Source organism: Lepidochelys kempii, chromosome 6 (assembly GCF_965140285.1).
Source record: "Lepidochelys kempii isolate rLepKem1 chromosome 6, rLepKem1.hap1, whole genome shotgun sequence".
Lineage (NCBI taxonomy): Eukaryota > Metazoa > Chordata > Testudines > Cheloniidae > Lepidochelys > Lepidochelys kempii.
In genome coordinates, this window is record NC_136385.1 from 118,749,505 (window position 1) to 118,768,185 (window position 18,681).

Consider the following 18,681-nt stretch of genomic DNA (forward strand, 5'->3'; position numbering starts at 1 on the left):
TGAAACACTGGAATGCGTTACCTAGGGAGGTGGTAGAATCTCCTTCCTTAGAGGTTTTTAAGGTCAGGCTTGACAAAGCCCTGGCTGGGATGATTTAACTGGGAATTGGTCCTGCTTCGAGCAGGGGGTTGGACTAGATGACCTTCAGGGGTCCCTTCCAACCCTGATATTCTATGATTCTGATTCTATGATTTATTTTTTAGTATTCAAATGCCTGTACCTACTTCATAAAATACTGGTGGGATTACAATTATTTTCTGAAGTACAGTTACCACTGATTTATTGTAACTACATCAAACTTGAAGTAAAAGCACTGTATTCAGAAATTAAAACTGATTTCTTCATGAGAACTGTTATGATTTGAGTAATTGTCAAGTGTTTACAAAGCAAATAGCAAAAACCTAATTTTACTAGACATAGAGAAGGAAGGTTTTGTTACCTACCCAGATCCCAATGCTTACACGAAGAAAAATTCTTGCTGTGTTCAGATTCTATTGACCTCAATAGGTTCCTTACAGTTCATTCAATCTGAGGATGGCTTAACGTGCACTGTAGAACTTCCCCTTTAGGGGATTCTAGGGACATCAGCAGTTGGTAGTCCCAGGCAACATGGATTGATTTGAACTCTGCTGCCAGTAAGCCAGAGATGGCAGGCAGAAGATGCCTGAGCAGGATGGATCCCCCAGTATTTAAAGGCTTTGGGGGCAAAATTTAACTTGTTACCATGGTAGCTGGTACAAAATATGAACCCCTCTTACCCTGAGTGTGGTGATCAGGGTTTTCCCCATGATTCTTCTCTCGTGTATGTCTAAACTTCGGAGATTGTGTACATAGCTATGCTGGCATCGCCCCCTAGTGTAGACGCAGCCAAGACCAACAGGAGTTCCTACCCTGTTGGTTTCAGAGTAACAGCCGTGTTAGTCTGTATTCGCAAAAAGAAAAGGAGTACTTGTGGCACCTTAGAGACTAACCAATTTATTTGAGCATGAGCTTTCATGAGCTACAGCTCACTTCATCAGATGCATGCCGTGGAAACTGCAGCAGACTTTATATATACACAGAGAATATGAAAAAATACCTCCAGCCACCCCATTGTCCAGCTGGTAATAGCTTATCTAAAGTGATCATCAGGTGGGCCATTTCCAGCACAAATCCAGGTTTTCTCACCCTCCACCCCCCACACAAATTCACTCTCCTGCTGGTGATAGCCCTGATGAAGTGAGCTGTAGCTCACGAAAGCTCATGCTCAAATAAATTGATTAGTCTCTAAGGTGCCACAAGTACTCCTTTTCTTTTTACCCTGTTGGTGTAGGAACACCATCTCCTCAACAACATTAGCTTTGGGTATGTTTACACTACAAAATTAGGTCAAATTTATAGAAGTCAGTTTTATAGAAAGCGTTTTTATACAGTCAATTGTGTGTGTCCCCACACAAATACTCTAAGTGCATTTAGTTGGCGGAGTGTGTCCACAGTACTGAGGCAACCGTCGACTACCAGAGCGTTGCACTGTGGGTAGCTATCCCACAGTCTCCGCCGCCCATTTGAATTCTGGGTAGAAATCCCAATGCCTGATGGGGCAAAAACATTGTCGCGGGTGGTTCTGGGTACATATTGTCAGGCCCCCCCTTCCCTCCCTCCATGAAAGCAATGGCAGACAATGGTTTCGCGCCTTCTTTCCCGGTTACCCGTGCAGATGCCATACCACGGCAAGCATGGAGCCTGCTCAGTTCACCGTCACCGTATGTCTCCTAGGTGCTGGCAGGTGTGGTAGTGCATTGCTACACAGCAGCAGCTCATTGCCTTTTGGCAGCAGACAGTGCAGTATGACTGGTAGCCATCGTCACCGTGCTCCAGGGTGCTCTTTTAGCTGACCTCAGTGAGGTCGGTCAGGAGCGCCTGGGCAGACATGGGAGTGACTCAGCCAGGTCATTTCCCTTTTAAGTTTCGACTCATGGCGATTCAGTCCTGCCGGCAGTTGTACTGCACCGTCTTCTGCCAGCCTAAGATGTATAAAGAGAGATGAAGTGGATCAAAACAAGAAATAGACCAGACTTGTTTTGTATTCATTTTCTCCCCCTCCCTCCCTCCATGAAATCAACGGCCTGCTAAACCCAGGGTTTTGAGCTCTATCCTTGAGGCAGGCATTCTGTTTCTCCTTGATGCAAAGCCACCCCCTTTGTTGATTTTAATTCCCTGCAAGCCATGTTGTCAGTCGCCCCTCCCTCCGTCAGAGCAACGGCAGACAATCGTTTCACGCCTTTTTTCAGTGCAGACGCCATAGCACTGGGATGATGTGCTCCGGTGCCAAGACAGGGATATGGGTTCCATCTATTGCCCCACCACAGTTAGGGAATCCCATTGCAGCAAAGCCATCCACTATGACCTGCACATTTCCCAGAGTCACTACCCTTGATATCAGCAGCTCAGTGATTGTGTTGGCTACTTGTATCACAGCAGCCCGCTCAGATCACCACAGCAATTATGAGCACTATAAACACCGTGCGCATTATCCAGCAGGATATGCAGAACCATAACCTGCAAGAAAAGTGAAACCAGGTGAGGAGGAGGCGACTACAGCGTGGTGAGAAGAGTGATGAGGACATGGACATAGCCTCACAAAATACGGGCCCCTGCCATGTGCACATCATGGTGTCAGTTTGGCAGGTTCATGGCATGGAGCACTGGTTCTAGGCCTGGGAAACAAGCACAGACTGGTGGGACAGCATAGTGTTGCAGGTCTTGGACGAATCCCAGTGGCTGCAAAACTTTCTCATGCGTAAGGGCACTTTCATGGAACTTACTTTCCCCTGCCCTGAAGCACAAGAATATCAAGATGAGAGCAGCCCTCACAGTTGAGAAGCGAGTGGCGATAGTCCTGTGGAAGGTTGCAACGTCAGACAGCGACTGGTCAGTCGGGAATCAATTTGGAGTGGGCAAATCTACTGTGGGGGCTGCTGTGATACAAGTAGCCAACACAATCACTGAGCTGCTGATATCAAGGGTAGTGACTCTGGGAAATGTGCAGGTCATAGTGGATGGCTTTGCTGCAATGGGATTCCCTAACTGTGGTGGGGCAATAGATGGAACCCATATCCCTGTCTTGGCACCGGAGCACCAAGGCAGTAAGTACATAAACTGAAAGGGGTACTTTTCAATGGTGCTGCAAGCACTGGTGGATCACAAGGGACATTTCACCAACATCAATGTGGGATGGTTGGGAAAGGTACATGACGCTCGCATCTTCAGGAACTCTGGTCTGTTTCAACAGCTGCAGTAAGGGACTTACTTTCCAGACCAGAAAATAACTGTTGGGGATGTTGAAATGCCTATAGTTATCCTTGGGGACCCAGCCTACCCTTTAATGCCAAGACTCATGAAACCATACACAGGCAGCCTGGACAGTAGTCAGGAGCTGTTCAACTACAGGCTGAGAAAGTGCAGAATGGTGGTAGAATGTGCATTTGGGCGTTTAAAAGCACGCTGGCACAGTTTACTGGCTCGGTTAGACCTCAGTGAAACCAGTATTCCCATTGTTATTACTGCTTGCTGTGCGCTCCACAATATCTGTGAGAGTAAGGGGGAGATATTTATGGTGGGGTGGGAGGTTGAGGCAAATTGCCTGGCCGCTGATTATGTGCCGCCAGACACCAGGGTGGTTAGAAGAGTACAGAAGGGCGTGGTGCGCATCAGAGAAGCTTTGAAAACCAGTTTCAGGACTGGCCAGGCTACGGGGTATGAAAGTTCTGTTTGTTCCTCCTTGATGGAAACCCACCCTGGGGTTCACTCTACTTTCCTGTAAGCTAAGTACCCTCCCTTTCCCCCTTCGATCACCACTTGTAGAGGCAATAAAGTCATTGTTGCTACACATTCATGCATTCTTTATTCATCACACAAATAGGGGGGTAACTGCCAAGGTAGCCCTGGAGGGATGGTTGAGGAGGGAAGCACGGGGTGGGGTGGTGGAGGAAGGAAGGATAAGGCCACACAGCACTTTAAAACTTATTGAATGCCAGCCTTCTGTTGCTTGGGCAATCCTCTGGGGTGGAGTGGCTGGGTGGTCTGAGGGCCCCCCCCACCGCGTTTTTGGGCATCTTGGGGAGGAGGCTATGGAACTTGGGGAGGAGGGCGGTTGGTTACACAGGGGCTGTAGCGGCGGTGTGTGGTCCTGCTGCTTTCTGCAGCTCAACCGTACATTGGAGCATATGAGTTTGATCCTCCAGCAGCCTGAGCATTGACTCCTACCTTCTTTCAGCATGCTGATGCCACCTCCCATCTTCAGCCCGCCACCTCTCCTCGCTGTCATATTGTGTTTTCCTGCACTCTGAGATTGTCTGCCTCCACATATTTTTCTGTGCTCTGTCAGTGTGGGAGGACAGCATGAGGTCAGAAAACATTTCATCGCAAATGCATTTTTTTTTTTTTTGCCTTCTAATCTTCGCTAGCCTCTGGGAAGGAGAAACACATGCAGCTGGTGGAGGGGAAAAAAAGGACCCATTTTATAGAACAATGGGTACACTCTTCCATGGTAAACCTTGCTGTTAACATTATATAGCATATGTACTTTCATTACAAGGTCGCATTTTGCCTCTTATTGAGGGTATGCTGGTTTGGTGTGAGAGATCACTCACGCAGGGCCGGGCAACAGAATTCGGCTTGCAGGCAGCCATGGTAAGCCACAGTCTTTTGGCTTCTTTAACCTTCATAACATGTGGGAATGATTTCAAACAGCAGTGCCCTCATTTCCCATACAAAGTAGCCGTTGGGTTGGCCATTTAAAAGGAGGGGCTGCAGTTTCCGGGTTCACTTGCAGCAGAAACCCAACTAACCCCCCCACCACCACCACCACATACCCAATTCTCTGAGATGATGGCTTCACCCCTCTCCCCACCGCGTAGCTAACAGCGGGGAAGATTTCTATACAGCCACAGGCAAACAGCCCAGCAGGAATGGGCACCTCTGAATATCCGCTTACTAAAACCACCCTATTTCAACCAGGTGACCATGGATGATATCACTCTCCTGAGGGTAACACAGAGCGATAAAGAACGGATGTTGTTTGAATGCCAGCAAACACCGGGACCATACGCTACAATGATTCCCGACTACGTGCTACTGGCCTGGCATGGTAAAGTGTCTTACCATGGAGGATGGAATAAGGCTGCCCTCCCCAGAAACCTTTTGCAAAGGCTTTGGGAGTACATCCAGGAGACCTTTATGGAGATGTCCCTGGAGGTTTTCCGCTCCATCCCAAGACATGTTAACAGACTTTTCCAGTAGCTATACTGGCCGTGAATGCCAGGGCAAATTAATCATTAAACACGCTTGCTTTTAAACCATGTATAATATTTACAAAGGTGCACTCACCAGAGGTCCTTTCTCCGCCTTCACGGTCTGGGAGCCTGCCTTGGGTGGGTTTGGGGGGTACTAGGTCCACGTCCATGCTAATAAACAGATCCTAGCTGTTGGGGAAACCGGTTTTTCTGCTTCCTTGCTGTGAGATGTCTACAACCTTCTCATCTTCCTCAGCCCAAAACCCGCTTCCGTGTTGCCTCGCACTCCTTGGATGGAGTCAAAGCAGAGGGTTGGGGTAGTGGTGGCTGCACCCCTAGAATGGCATGCAGCTCATCATAGAAGAGACACGTCTGGGGCTCTGAACCGGACCGGCCATTTGCCTCTCTGGTTTTTTGGTAGGCTTGCCTGAACTCCTTACTTTTTGCGTGGCACTGCTGTGGGTCCCTGTTGTAGCCTCTGTCCTTCATGCCATTGGAGATTTTTTCCAAATATTTTGGCATTTTGTCGTTTCGAACGGAGTTCTGCCAGCACGGATTCATCTCCCCATTCAGCGATCAGATCCCGTACCTCCAGTTAGGTCCATGCTGGAGCTCTTTGGCCATTCTGGGACTGCATGGTCTCCTGTGCTGATGGGCTGTGTATGGTGACCTGTGCAGGTGAGTTCGCCACGCAGGCCGAACAGGAAATGAGATTCAAAAGTTCATGGGCCTTTTCCTGTCTACCTGGCCGGTGCATCTGAGTTGAGAGCGCTGTCCAGAGCGGTCACAACTGAGCACTCTGGGATAGCTCCTGGAGACCAATACTGTTGAATTGCGTCCACACTACCCCAAATCCAACCCGGCAAGGCCGATTTCAGCGCTAATCCCCTCGTCGGGGGGTGGAGTAAAGAAATCGATTTTAAGAGCCCTTTAAGTCAAAGAAAATGGCTTCGTCGTGTGGACAGGTGCAGGGTTAAATTGAGGTAACGCCGCTAAATTTGACCTAAACCCATAGTGTAGACCAGGCCTTTGCCAACAGAAGTACTCTTCCATCAACATAGCTGCATCTACACTGGGGTTTCTGTAGGCATAACTATGACAGTCAGGGATGTGGTTTCTTAACACCCCAATTGATGCATATATGCTGATATAACTGTTCAGTGTAGACCAAGCCTGAGTTTTCTTCCCTTGGATCAGTGGAGGCTGATTTGGCCCTAAGCAATTTGAGAAATCTTTTATCTCTTTTTTTGTTATCATGTTGCACAGAGAGAAATTAGTATCTTTTGCTTTGAGCAACGTTAATTTGCTTGCTATCAGATATTTGTAGTAACTTATGGTCCAGTTCTAATTCCACTGAGGTCGGTGGGAGTTTTGCCACTCAATTTTATTTTTCTTTGGGAGCATATTTTAGTATTGTGGCTTTGGCTTGAGGCCTTTCACTTTTCTTCATAACATACCTTCTGTTCTGGTGTTTACAGATCTTTGTAATGTTAGTTGGCACAGCAGCACACCAGATAGGAGAGTTATGTTCTTTATGGGCAAGTAAACAAAAAACAAAACACATGGTACTTCCCTGTTGAACTCTGTCTATACAGAGTTTACCGTTGTAATAGATATGGGGTGGATCCAACAAAAGGCAAATCCTTTTAAGGTTTTAGCTTGCACAGAAAATGTGGAGGAAGTTTTTTAAAGGTAAATTTAAACATTATTTGGCATCTATGACCCTTAATTAGAAAATTGGTGTTCAGGAATATCTATAGTTCAGCTAAATATCTCTTTAGCTGACCAGTATTAGGGCTAAATTCTGTCTGCATAGGAGTCAATGGCAGTTATGTATGCATGCAACTGAGGGTAGAAGTTGTTCCATTAATGAATATGGGGCCTAAGTTCTCCTTCCTTATACAATACAACAGGGAGAAAAGCAGTAGGAATTAACGCAAAAAATGCCCTAAATCTGCAGAATGGATAGAGTGAGTTTATCACAGTGTCAGACTTGCCCCCCGACTCCCAAGCCTGCAGATAGTCCTCCCTACCTATTCAGTGTGTGAATGATTCCTTAAAGATTTTTTTTTTTCCAGTGGAGCAGTGATAGACGAATGGTTAAAACTATGAACTAGTCACGCTTTGTGGCATGCTTTCTCCATCCTTTTGCAAATTTCTAAGCAGAATCAGAGTGGTGAAATAATGTTACTAAAAGAAGCCATAACCTCCCCTGAGTCCTCTGTGACTCCTAACACACACCTGCTATGTGAGCCTCCAGTGGCAGCATGACTCCTGAAGTGGGGGGGAGGTTTTTCCCCCCCCCTCTAATTTCAGATTGTTTGTTTATTTTGCATTTGAAAGGACTTGGTATGCAATCAATTTCAGTGTTTCTTCTGTATAGTCAGATTCATATAAATGACAGGGGAAGCTGTCTGTCACACTTTAACAGGAAAGAGAAAAGAATTTTAAAACAGAAAACGTGATTTGTAGAACCACAAAAATTGAACAGTATTGAAACTACTTTAAAATAATGTTTAAACAGACAATATTTCAGGTTGACTTAATCTCTTTAAATACTATTGGTGAGGTTTTTGCCTCTGCTTCAAGCCCTTTGTGCCAGGTAAAGTGGTTGTAGAGCTCTGATTCTGACCAGGAGAGAATTGTTCTAGTATGGGCACTGCAGAAGACTGCCATATGCTGTCCACATACCCCTTTTTCAAGACATTTAGCAAAGCCGGTATGAGTAGCATGTTGGGGTAGAGCCAGGGTGGAAGAGAAAAGTTAGGAGCTGAAATTGCAGCATGTAGTGCAGAGGAGACTGAGCAGCACAATTTCGCATAGGCAGGCAGGTACAGACTGTTGTAACTTAAGACTGTCTCTCCGGATTGTCTAAATTCCAGGAGTTGCTCTGGACCTGTGTTCCCTCTAAGCTGCATGGTTGGGCAGCTGCCAAAGAGTGATTCAAGTGCTGCACGCTTGATTAGTAGAGCTGTTTACATCCGGCAGTGTGTGTTCAGGTGCTTCCCTCCCCCACACTTTGCACCCACATTTCTCCTGAGATACTCCTGCTGGCTGTGCAGAATGGGGATGGGGGGTGGGAAGAAGGGAGATGCTTATGTCAGGGTGTCCCCCCTTCCCCTGCCCCTGTACCACATAGCCACAGAGCAGGGGAGAGGGGAAAGCCTGGCCCAGGACTCCGAGCAGAAGAGAGCTGCCTTCCAGGTGAATGAGTGAGTGCCGTAAAGAGACAGTGCACAGTCTGAGACCTCCCCAGCAGCCAGCTCTCTTTTCTCTCCCCTCCCCCTGCCCATGTACCCCATTTCTGCAGGGGGGGGGGGAGACAGGACTCAGGAGAGCTTTCAGTGAGTGCCTTAAAGAGACAGTGCATGACATCTCTCAGAAACTTTCCCAGCAGTCAGCACACCTACTATTTCTGTGTCTCACATATACATGCTCTCTTGCTCACTCACTTTCACGCTCACCTCTCAACACATACAAGTATTTTTGTTACTTCTTGGTATTTCCTACTGCAATGCACACATATTCTCTGTAATTTTATTCTTTCAAAGTGCTGTTGTTTTAGTTTTTTGACTGGTCTATGCATTTCATAATTTTTATTTCTCTCGTACACTTAAATTTAATTCTTTGAGTAGTGAGTTCTAAAATGCCTAACCTGTCCTGGCTGGAGTAATTATCCCTATGGTAACTTTTAAAAAATATATACTATATCTAGGTTTTTTGTTTCTATTGGTGGTGCATAAAACAAAATTTATTCCACCTACCTTAATGGAAAAAATTAGAGGGAACATTGCTCTGGACCCTGGTGCAACCTAAAATTAGGAGGCAATGAAGGTGGCTTAAAGCCACCCTTACACCCTTTTTGCCCAAGTTGAACTGCTTTTTTGTCAGTCATATCTGCCAGTAAGACATTAAACAAATTGTAATCTGATGTGTTTTTTTTAAGCACTGTAGTTGAAAAATTCAAGGTTGGAAAATATTTTAATTTTACAAGGAAATGTTCACAGTAGCTCAGTTAAAATAGTTACCCTTGGGAAAAGAACTCCTGAACTGCTTGTTCATGAACCAAGAACATAAAACCTTCTGTTGTTTTTTTGATCTATTAATTTTACAGCAATTAAAAATATAATCTGCCCGCCCCCCCAAAAAAGAGGGAAGACTAATAAAAAACTGTAACTGATAGAGAATATTTTGCATCCATGGCTAATTTCTGTAAGGGAAATGTACAGTGTTTTACAGGAAGTGACTTGGTTGTATTTAATTAATAAAATAATAGTCTACTCCGATACACTAGTGAAACCCCTTAGGCAAAATTATCTGCTGCTGAAACTCCACTGAAACAAGTGGCATTGTGCCAGCAAAACATGCACTAACAATGAAAATCTGCTTTATAGAATACCTAGAATCAGAATGTTTGAGGTTTCATACAGCATGAAAATTAGGCACTTTGGGTAAAATTTCCAAAAGCACTTACGTCCAATTTTCAAAAGTGACTTAGACACTTAGGAGCCTATGTCCCATTGACTTTTCTAAGACTTAAGAGCTGAAGTGATTTAGGCACTTTTGAAAAAAATTACTCTTTGGTCCTGATTCAAGTAAATACTTAATATGTTAAGTAGAAACACATGCTTAATTTTCATTGATGTAAAAGCTTAAGTGCTTTCCACAATCAGTGGTTATATTTATTGCCTTCTGTAACGATGTTGAATACCTTTTGCTTTGTATATCTTTTGCTCTAACGATAGTATTCAGCATTATATCAGCTACAAAACGTTTTTCAAGTTACCTAACAGAAGAAATTTAACATTGCTTGAGATTTAAAATTTTTTTTCTTTATATCCTGTTGCAGGACACAATGATTACATATGTCCAGCTACCAATCAATGCACAATAGATAAAAATAGGCGTAAAAGCTGTCAGGCATGTAGACTACGGAAATGCTGTGAAGTAGGAATGATGAAATGTGGTGAGTTGTGGGTTTTTGTTTTTTTTTAAAATCCCCTTTTGTCTTTTCTATACAACTTCTAAGTTATGCTTAAGTCTAAAAAAAGGCATGGCAGGTAACTAAAGTAAGACTTACATTTACATGTAGGAAGGAAATCACTGATTTTCATGAGAAAGAGTCACTCCAGTTAGTATTCATTTTGGGAAGAAAAATAGTAGGAAGCATTAAGGCTCCAGTCCTGCAACATGTAGCATGCAGGAAGACTGCTTTACTTTCCAGACGCAACCTGAAGGCAGTTCACCTGGATGTTACACCTTGCAGGATGAGGTCCTAAGGCAATGTCTACACTTAAAAACTTACAGAGACACAGCTGTGGTGATGGAACTGTGCCACTGTAAGCGTGCTCATGTAGCCGTTTTTTGCCAATGGGAGAGAGCTCTCTCATCGACATAATAAAACCAGCTCAATGAGCGACAGTATCTATGTTGGCAGGAGAGCATCTCCCTCTGACATAGCGCTGTGTACACAAGCAGTTATGTCAGCAAAATTGGAAAAAATCTGAACTATACATACAAAATAATGGGATCTAAATTAGTTGTTACTAGTTAAGAAAGATATTGGATTCATTTTGGATAGTTCTCTGAAAACATCTGCTCAGTGTGCAGCGACAGTTAAAAAAACCTAACAATATTAGGAACCATTAGGAAAAGAGAGTAACCAAGTACTCCTTTTCTTTTTGCAAAGACAGACTAACACGGCTATTACTCTGAAACCTAGGAAAAGAGAGGTAATAAAACAGGTTCAGAGAAGGGCAACAAAAATGAGTAGGGGGTATGGAACCACACTAGGAGAGATTAAAAGACACACTGTTCATCTTTGAAAAGAGATGACCAAGGGGGTATGATAGAGATCTATAAAATCATGAATGGTGTGGAGAAAGTGAATAGTGAAGTGTTGCTGCCTATGTGAAAAGGTAAATAAGTTTAAAACAAACATAAGGAAGTACTTCTTTGCACAGCACACAATCAACCTGTGGAACTCATTGCCCAGAGGATGTTGCAAAGTCCAAAAGTATAACTGGTCTCCAAAAAGAATTTAAGTAAGTTCATGTAGGATATGTTCATCAGTGGCTGTTAGCCAAGATGATGCCCCATGCTCCAGATGTCCCTAACCCTCCAACTGCCAGAAGCAGGGATTGGATGACGGGAGATGGATCACTCAAAATTACCCTGTTCTGTTCATTTCCTCTGAATTCCCTCTGAAGCATCTGGCAATGGCCACTGTCAGACAGGATACTGGCCTAGATCAGTGGTTCCCAAACTGGGGTTCGTGAAATGTTACAGGGGGTTCTCGGGGGGGATTCCCTAATGGCAGACAGAGCTGTCCCTAGGGACCCTGGGTAGCACGGGGTGAGCAGCCCGGAGCCCCTGGACTTCCAAGAGGTAAGCCGATCAAAGCAAGCATATCTATCACACTGAGGAGATTTAAACTTCAAGACTCCTTATAAGAACTGGAAAGGGAGGTGGATATTTTTTGCTGTTTTTTAAAACTAAATAGGCAGCTAGTATTGTTTTTAAAATTATTACAAAGAACAAGTTTAAGCGTTGTTGTAATGTGTATTGTTTGCCTGGACTGCTCAAGACCTGAATTGTTGTGTTGGAACTCTTTGAGTTGGCTTCTTAAATACCTTCATGCTGTTTCACATCTGATACTCCTTGATGAAACATAGGAGCCTTGTCTTATAACAGGCTTATTCAAAGTGCTACAAGCTACGAAAGTGAGATCTTGGAAGAGTGTTGCCGTTTTCGTAATGTAATAAAAATACTGTAACGATAAAGAATTAATAATAGTGTGAAATAAGCATGTCATAAAAACATTTTATATTTCCAAGATCACTACTTTTATAATTTATACTCAGGTAAAGGAGAAAATTCCTGGAAATATTCATTTTTAGGAGGGGGTTCGCAAGCCTTGACATTTTAGTGAAGGGTGTTCACAGGTTGTTAAAGTTTGGGAACCACTGGCCTAGATCAACTATTGGTCTGGCCAAGTATAGCTGCTCTTACGTTCTTATGTTTTTGTTGTCAAAAAGATAGTATTTAAAGGGTCACTGTTAGGCAAAAAATCAAACTGAGAGAATTGTAAATATCTAATTTACTTTTCTATTGAATTGGGATAATGATACTGACCTTTGTAAAATGATTGAGCTCTACGGATAAGTGCTATATAAGAGCTACGTATATTTTATTACTATTTATTATTTATTATTTTCATAGTTAATGCTGATTGTCTAAGCTGAGGGAAATGTAAAAAGTGAATGATAATAGGGTAGTTGCTTTAATCTGGTTCTCCTGAAGTAAGCCTCCAATCCTGCAAATGTGTGCGCATCTTAACTTTATGTGCTGGGTAACATTTTCAGAAGCGTCTGTCCCATTTTCAGAATTGATTTAGATGCTTAGGGTGGGGTCACAAAGGGGATTTAGGTGTCCAGTTGCCACTTTAGGCATCAAAAGTCAATATTTAGGTGCCACTGACATTCACAAACCCCTGCTCAGTTGCTGCCTAACTCTGTAGGCACATAAAATCCCTAGGCACCTAAGTTTCCACTATTAAAGTCCCCAGACACCTAAATTTCATCAGCTAGGCATGTGCATAGCCGCCAAAATCCTGTCACTGCCCAGTGCTTGGCACCCATGGGTAGGTCTGCACTTTGAACTAGGAGTGTGATTCCCAACTCGAGGAGGCACATGAGCAGTGCAAGTGGCGGGAGGGGCTAACTGCCTCAAGTGTAAGCCCATCAAATTCGCTAAGTACATACTTGGGGCAGCTAGGCCCTCCCGCCGCTCACACTGCTGGGCTGCAATCTCCTTTGAGAGTGCTAGTTCGATGACTGCTAGCATTAGTGTGGCTCTTCGAGCTGGCAATCAAACCCCCAGCTAGAAGTGTAGACATACCCTAATTTAAACCTAAGCCCCACTGGGATTCATAAACTAGGTCTTCCCCTGCCTATCTTGCCCTTGCGGGAGGAGGATGAGCGGTTTTCCTTTTTATGATCTTTTGCCCAATGGATAGAGTACTCACTCAGGATATGGGAGACTTGGATTCAGTTCCCACCTTAATGAGGGGCTAGAACCTCGCACATCCCATTGGATATAGTCACTCGTGGAACCAGTGAATATTTAATTATTTATACAGTAGAAGAACTCCAACAGTCGAGATGGAGAGAGACCTGACCCACAATACCCCGTAGACAGGACACGCTCTTGGGAGGTGGGAGTTCAAATCCTTGCACCACATCTGGTAGAGGGGGGAATTGAAAATCCTTGCCTCCCACATCCTGGCTAAGTACTTTAACCAGTAGGCTAAAGGTTCACAAAGGTGTTTCATCTTTCAGAGGGTTAACCATGTTCAATTTAATCAAGGTGGAAGTGGCCTGTTCCCAACAGTTGACAAGAAGGTGTGAGTATCTATCAACAGAGGGAAAATTTACTTTTTATAGTGACCCAGCCATTCGCAGTCTTTATTCAGGCCTAAATTGATGGTGTCGAGTTTGCAAATCAATTCCAGTTCTGCGGTTTCTCGTTGAAGTCTGGTTTTGAAGTTTTTTTGTTGAAGAATGGCCGACTTAAAAGTAATTTTCCCTCTGTTGATACTCTCACCTTCTTGTCCACTGTTGGAAATGGGTGGCATCCAGCTTGATTGAATTGGCCTTGCTAGCACTGACCCCCCCAACTTGGTAAGGCAACTCCCATCTTTTCATGTGCTGTAATATATAAACTGCCTACTGTATTTTTCACTCCATGCATCTGATGAAGTGGGTTTTAGCCCACAAAAGCTTATGCCCAAATAAATTTGTTAGTCTCTAAGGTGCCACAAGCTCTCCCATGAATCTCATCCTTAGGTCCAGATCCTTAGGTGACTTAAATAACTTAAAAATTCTGGTCTTTAGGAGCCTAACTCCCATTGACTTTCACTGAGCCTTAGGTGCCTAAATGCTGTTGTTTCATTTTGAAAATGCAATTTCGGGTCTTAAGTCACTTAGCCACTTCTGCAGATTTTACTCACTGCGTAGTCAGTGACTTTGATGGGACTATTCACAATCCATAAAGTTAAGCAAGCGTAAATCTTTGCAGGAATGGGACCTAAATGAGCGGCAGTATCTGAATTTCAAAAATTGCAGGAGAATGGTTTTTAAAAGTGATGAAAAATTGTTCTAATTGTGCTGAAAAAAATCTCTAAAACACTTCTTTAAGTTCTCTGGGACAGAGACTGTCTATTTTGTTGTGTGTTTGTACAGTTCCTAGCACAATGGGGTGCAGGTACATGACTAAGGCTCCTGGGCATGATAGCAATACTACTAATCTAAATCTTGGATTGACACTGTCCATTTATCTTCCTAAATTTATAGAACTGGAATTTTTACTATTTTCTCCCAAATATACTCATGTTCTAATAACATTCAATGTACACTAAAATGCTTAAATGTGAGAATTTTAAAGACAAATAAATAACATCAGTGTTTTTTAAAATAGTTGCATTGAAATCAGATAAGTTTCCTCAAATAAAATTTATGAGAACTCTGTCTATTTCAGTTTTTTGGAAGAATGAAAACAGAAATTACATATCTTGCAATCAAAACTAAATTGTCTCAAAGCATCTCATCAGGTCACTTACAAGACATCTGTGAGAAAAGGTGATGTCTATCAAATTTAGATTTTGGGTTGACGTGAGCAACAGAAGCCTACTTTAGTAATATAGATTATAGACTCAATCCCACAGTTCATTAGGTAAAGATCTCATTGACTTCCATATGCCCATGCATTTAAAACAAACTGCCATAATTAAAGATGTATTTTTTCATAGAAAATAAAATACCATTTTCCATGGAGCAAAATGATACATTTTCCACTATTTTTTTTTCTCGTTAGAGATTTGCTTTAATAGGACTGTTTACTCTAGGGACTAGGAAGGTGCGTTCCATTTTCTCCTAAATTTTGGTTTCTTCCCCCTCTTCTGAATGATTTGGTTTGGTCCACTTTTGGTGCTGAAACACAGGATGGGATGGGATACTTGGGAAAGTGGACTTTTGGCAAGCCGGGGCTGGTATGGAACTGTGCTTCCCAGCAGAGGGACAACATAGTCCATTAAGCACCAGCCACCACAGCATGGAAAGCTTCCATAAAGTAAAACCCAAACTGAGTTTGCAAAATCTGGCATGAATATAATTTCAGATTTTTAAAGCCAACAAATCTTCATTGGGGATTTCATCGACACAAATTTTCAATAATTTAAAAATATGATTGGTTTGTACATAAACCCTTTGAAACAGTGGAAGACATTAGGAAAACATTGCTGTGCAGTCTCCTGCTCTGATTTTTCTTCTCATCATTTAAGAAGGCAGTGATGTCCAAGCAGCAGACCACAAGTGGTGAAGGTTATTTTTTAGAACTTGTATCAAGGTGATACTGGAGATTAATGTGGGAAATACCACCACTGCCAATAGAAAAATGAGAACCTCAGATACTGCATCTGCAAGTTTCTCCTTAGGAATCCTTGTGGCTCACTCTTCAGATTAAGAAGGCTAGTATACTGGTAAATTTCACATCAGAGAAAACACATCACCACATCAACAGCATCAGAAAAAATGCCAAAATGACCAGCTGTGGAAAAGTAACTGTTTACTCACCTCACCAGGCACAAGGGGAAAACAGAATTCATGCAAAATAAATAAATAAATAAAAAATAAGCCCAGTCCAGCAGGCTCAGGCAAAGTATATCAGAAAAGTTGGATAATTTGTGGGTAATGTGGGTGCATCACCATGCTAATTACCCTTTCTACCTGAACCTGTCCTTCCAAGTACGGGTGTCTTTGCCCTCAACTTGTCTTACTTTTTCAGTGTGGGCTGGGAGCTCCTTTTGCAGCGTTGGAGGAGCTGAGATGATTTGTAGTTCCACTGCCTCAGCTGAATATCTTTTGGAGCTTTCGGTCCTTGGCCTTGGTGAGCCTGACCTGGATTGAGCCATTTATCCAGGGCAATCAAGAAGAGGGGAGGTACTCATCTTTTTGCTATCCTATCCACCTTGGAGTGGGTAGGTTGGTATTTTTTATTTGTTTTTGTTGCTTACTGGGACTGGAGTAGACCTCTTCCTTAATGACTCTTCAGGTTTCCTATTGACTGGGTTTATTTTTTCTTTCACTGTTTCTTTTTTTGCATGAATTTTGTTTCTCCATGTACTGCCAATGAATGGTATTAAAGGAGTTCAGAAAATACAGAGCCTGATTTTTCAAATATGTGGGTCATTAATGGAATGTCCAAATCTTGCTTTCAGTACTTTCATCAGTCAATAGGCTTGTCAGGCGTTTTACAAGTTCATGTGCCAGTTTGAGTTGCCAAGTGCAGGATTTACATGTCCTTTTCCCCATGTTAGAAAATTGAACTCACTCTTTTAGGTGGAATTTTCAAATATTCCAAATTTACTTATGTTGTTAGAAATGAAAGAAAATGACTTTCCCAGCACTGTGTGGATTTCAAATTCAGTAACTGCACTGGCTTTCGTTGTAGCTATTGTAGAAATTATAGTAATTTAATCCATTGTTCTGCAGTGTCTGGCAGACAGCAACTCCTTTGTGATCAGTATAGCTGAATGAATCTGTTATTCAAAAATACATATAAAATTAAGCACAAATATCAAACAAAAGTGAATTTTGAATTGTATATTCATTTGTAAAATCCACAGTTCATGCTGATTTTGTTAGTTACATAAGTCATTGTTTAGGGAGCAAAAGCAATGTTCCTGCCTTATGTAACTATTCAGCACAGCAGAAATTGGTAATATTTGCAACATACAAATAAAAAGCAAACAAACAATCTGAAAGCAAAAACCATTTCTTGAAGGAATTTTTCATTTTAAATAATAAAATATTAGAAAATTTTGTAATTTGTTCATAGTCAATTAGTGAACAAAAAAAAGAACAATTTAAATACGTTATTTAATATGATGCATCTGTTCTGCTCTGGTGACTAGTTTTTATGCCATCCCAGCCAATTGTGAAAATAGTGCTCTTATTGTGGAGTCCCATATAAACTACAGGGTACCGTTATTAATTACAGCTTTGTTCTGCAAAATGAAAGTATCTGGTAAAATGACTGACTTCTGCATTCTTTACCAAAACACCTTCTCTAGTATTACCTGCATTTTTCTAGATTATATAAATGAGGAATGGCATTAAAGTGACTTGACAAAGGTTACATAGGAAGTTTGTGGCAGGGAGAGGAACATAGGAAGTTTGTGGCAGGGAGAGGAACAAACCCTGATCTCTGTATGTCAACGTGTTATTTGCTAGACTGCAAGCTTTTCATACAGATTGCTTCAAATTGCTGTACTTAGGCCAAATGTAATGTTGGGCTAATATGTCTGCACATTTTTTGTCAAGTAGAGCTATACATGAAAAGATAAGATAAAATATTGAGTGCACTACGTTTCAAAAGAAATCATGAAAGCTTTATTAATTTAAAACAGCATTTGATCAACTTAAAAGGTGTTGTATCATGATTTGTTAATTAAGTTAGCAGATCTAAATGTTGAATTATAGCAAAACATGACTAATATTTTTTTTCTAATCCCAAGAAAATAAATTTTAATACTGAATTAAACTGCATTCTGTTAATTACTGAAGAATTGCATTCCAGATGTGCTGATATAATAGACAAAGGACGATTCACATGACAATTTCAGATAATTAAACCAAATACAAATTATAATTCAGTATCCTGTTTCTTTTTTTTATTTTTGTTTTGTTATCATAAAGTATATTTGTCGAGCAAAAGAGGTCTTTTAAGGAACAAAGTCATAACTTTTCTATTGTATTTTGATATTGTGCACTGGACACAGATTAGTTTTCATTGAAATTTAAATATAAGTTTTACATAAGAACAGCCCTACTGGGTCAGATCAAAGGTCCATCTAGCCAAATAACCTGTCTTCTGACAGTTGCCGGTGCCAGGTGTCCCAAAGCGAATTAATAGAACAGGTGATCCTCAAGTGATCCATCCCCTGTCACTCATTCCCAGCTTCTGGCAAACAGAGGCTAGGGACACCATTCCTGCCCATCCTGGCTGATAGCCATTGATGGACCAAGTTTTGCTGTTATGTTTGAAATAGAGCAAAAATGAGATGAAATTTGAATTAGTTGAATATTTCATTCTAAAGTAATTTAAAAGATCTTGTCGCTTTGTAGGAAAAACTAACAATTGTATACTCTTAATACAGTCTGTGAATATCAATATTGGTGTGATAGTAAAGGGGTAAGGTGTAGAATATATATACTATGATGAAAACATACCAAATAGCAACTAACTGAAAAGGAATATCAGGCTTAACCCAAAACTACACTGTCACATACTTTACGTGGAATAAAGAACTTAGTAGCGTACCTGGATGAAAGTTCAGTGGTGGATTCTC

The 18,681-nt window shown here is 42.0% G+C and overlaps 1 protein-coding gene across 2 annotated transcripts in view; it reads left to right on the forward strand.

Annotated features, from left to right (window-relative positions):
* The window catches only part of ESR2 (estrogen receptor 2), a 69,899-nt gene that overhangs the window by 8,979 nt on the left and 42,239 nt on the right, over positions 1–18,681 (forward strand). For both annotated transcript variants that reach the window (XM_073349864.1, XM_078853401.1), the window contains exon 3: positions 10,123–10,239. In XM_073349864.1, coding sequence (XP_073205965.1) covers positions 10,123–10,239 — 117 coding nt within the window. The remainder of the gene's footprint in view (positions 1–10,122; positions 10,240–18,681) is intronic.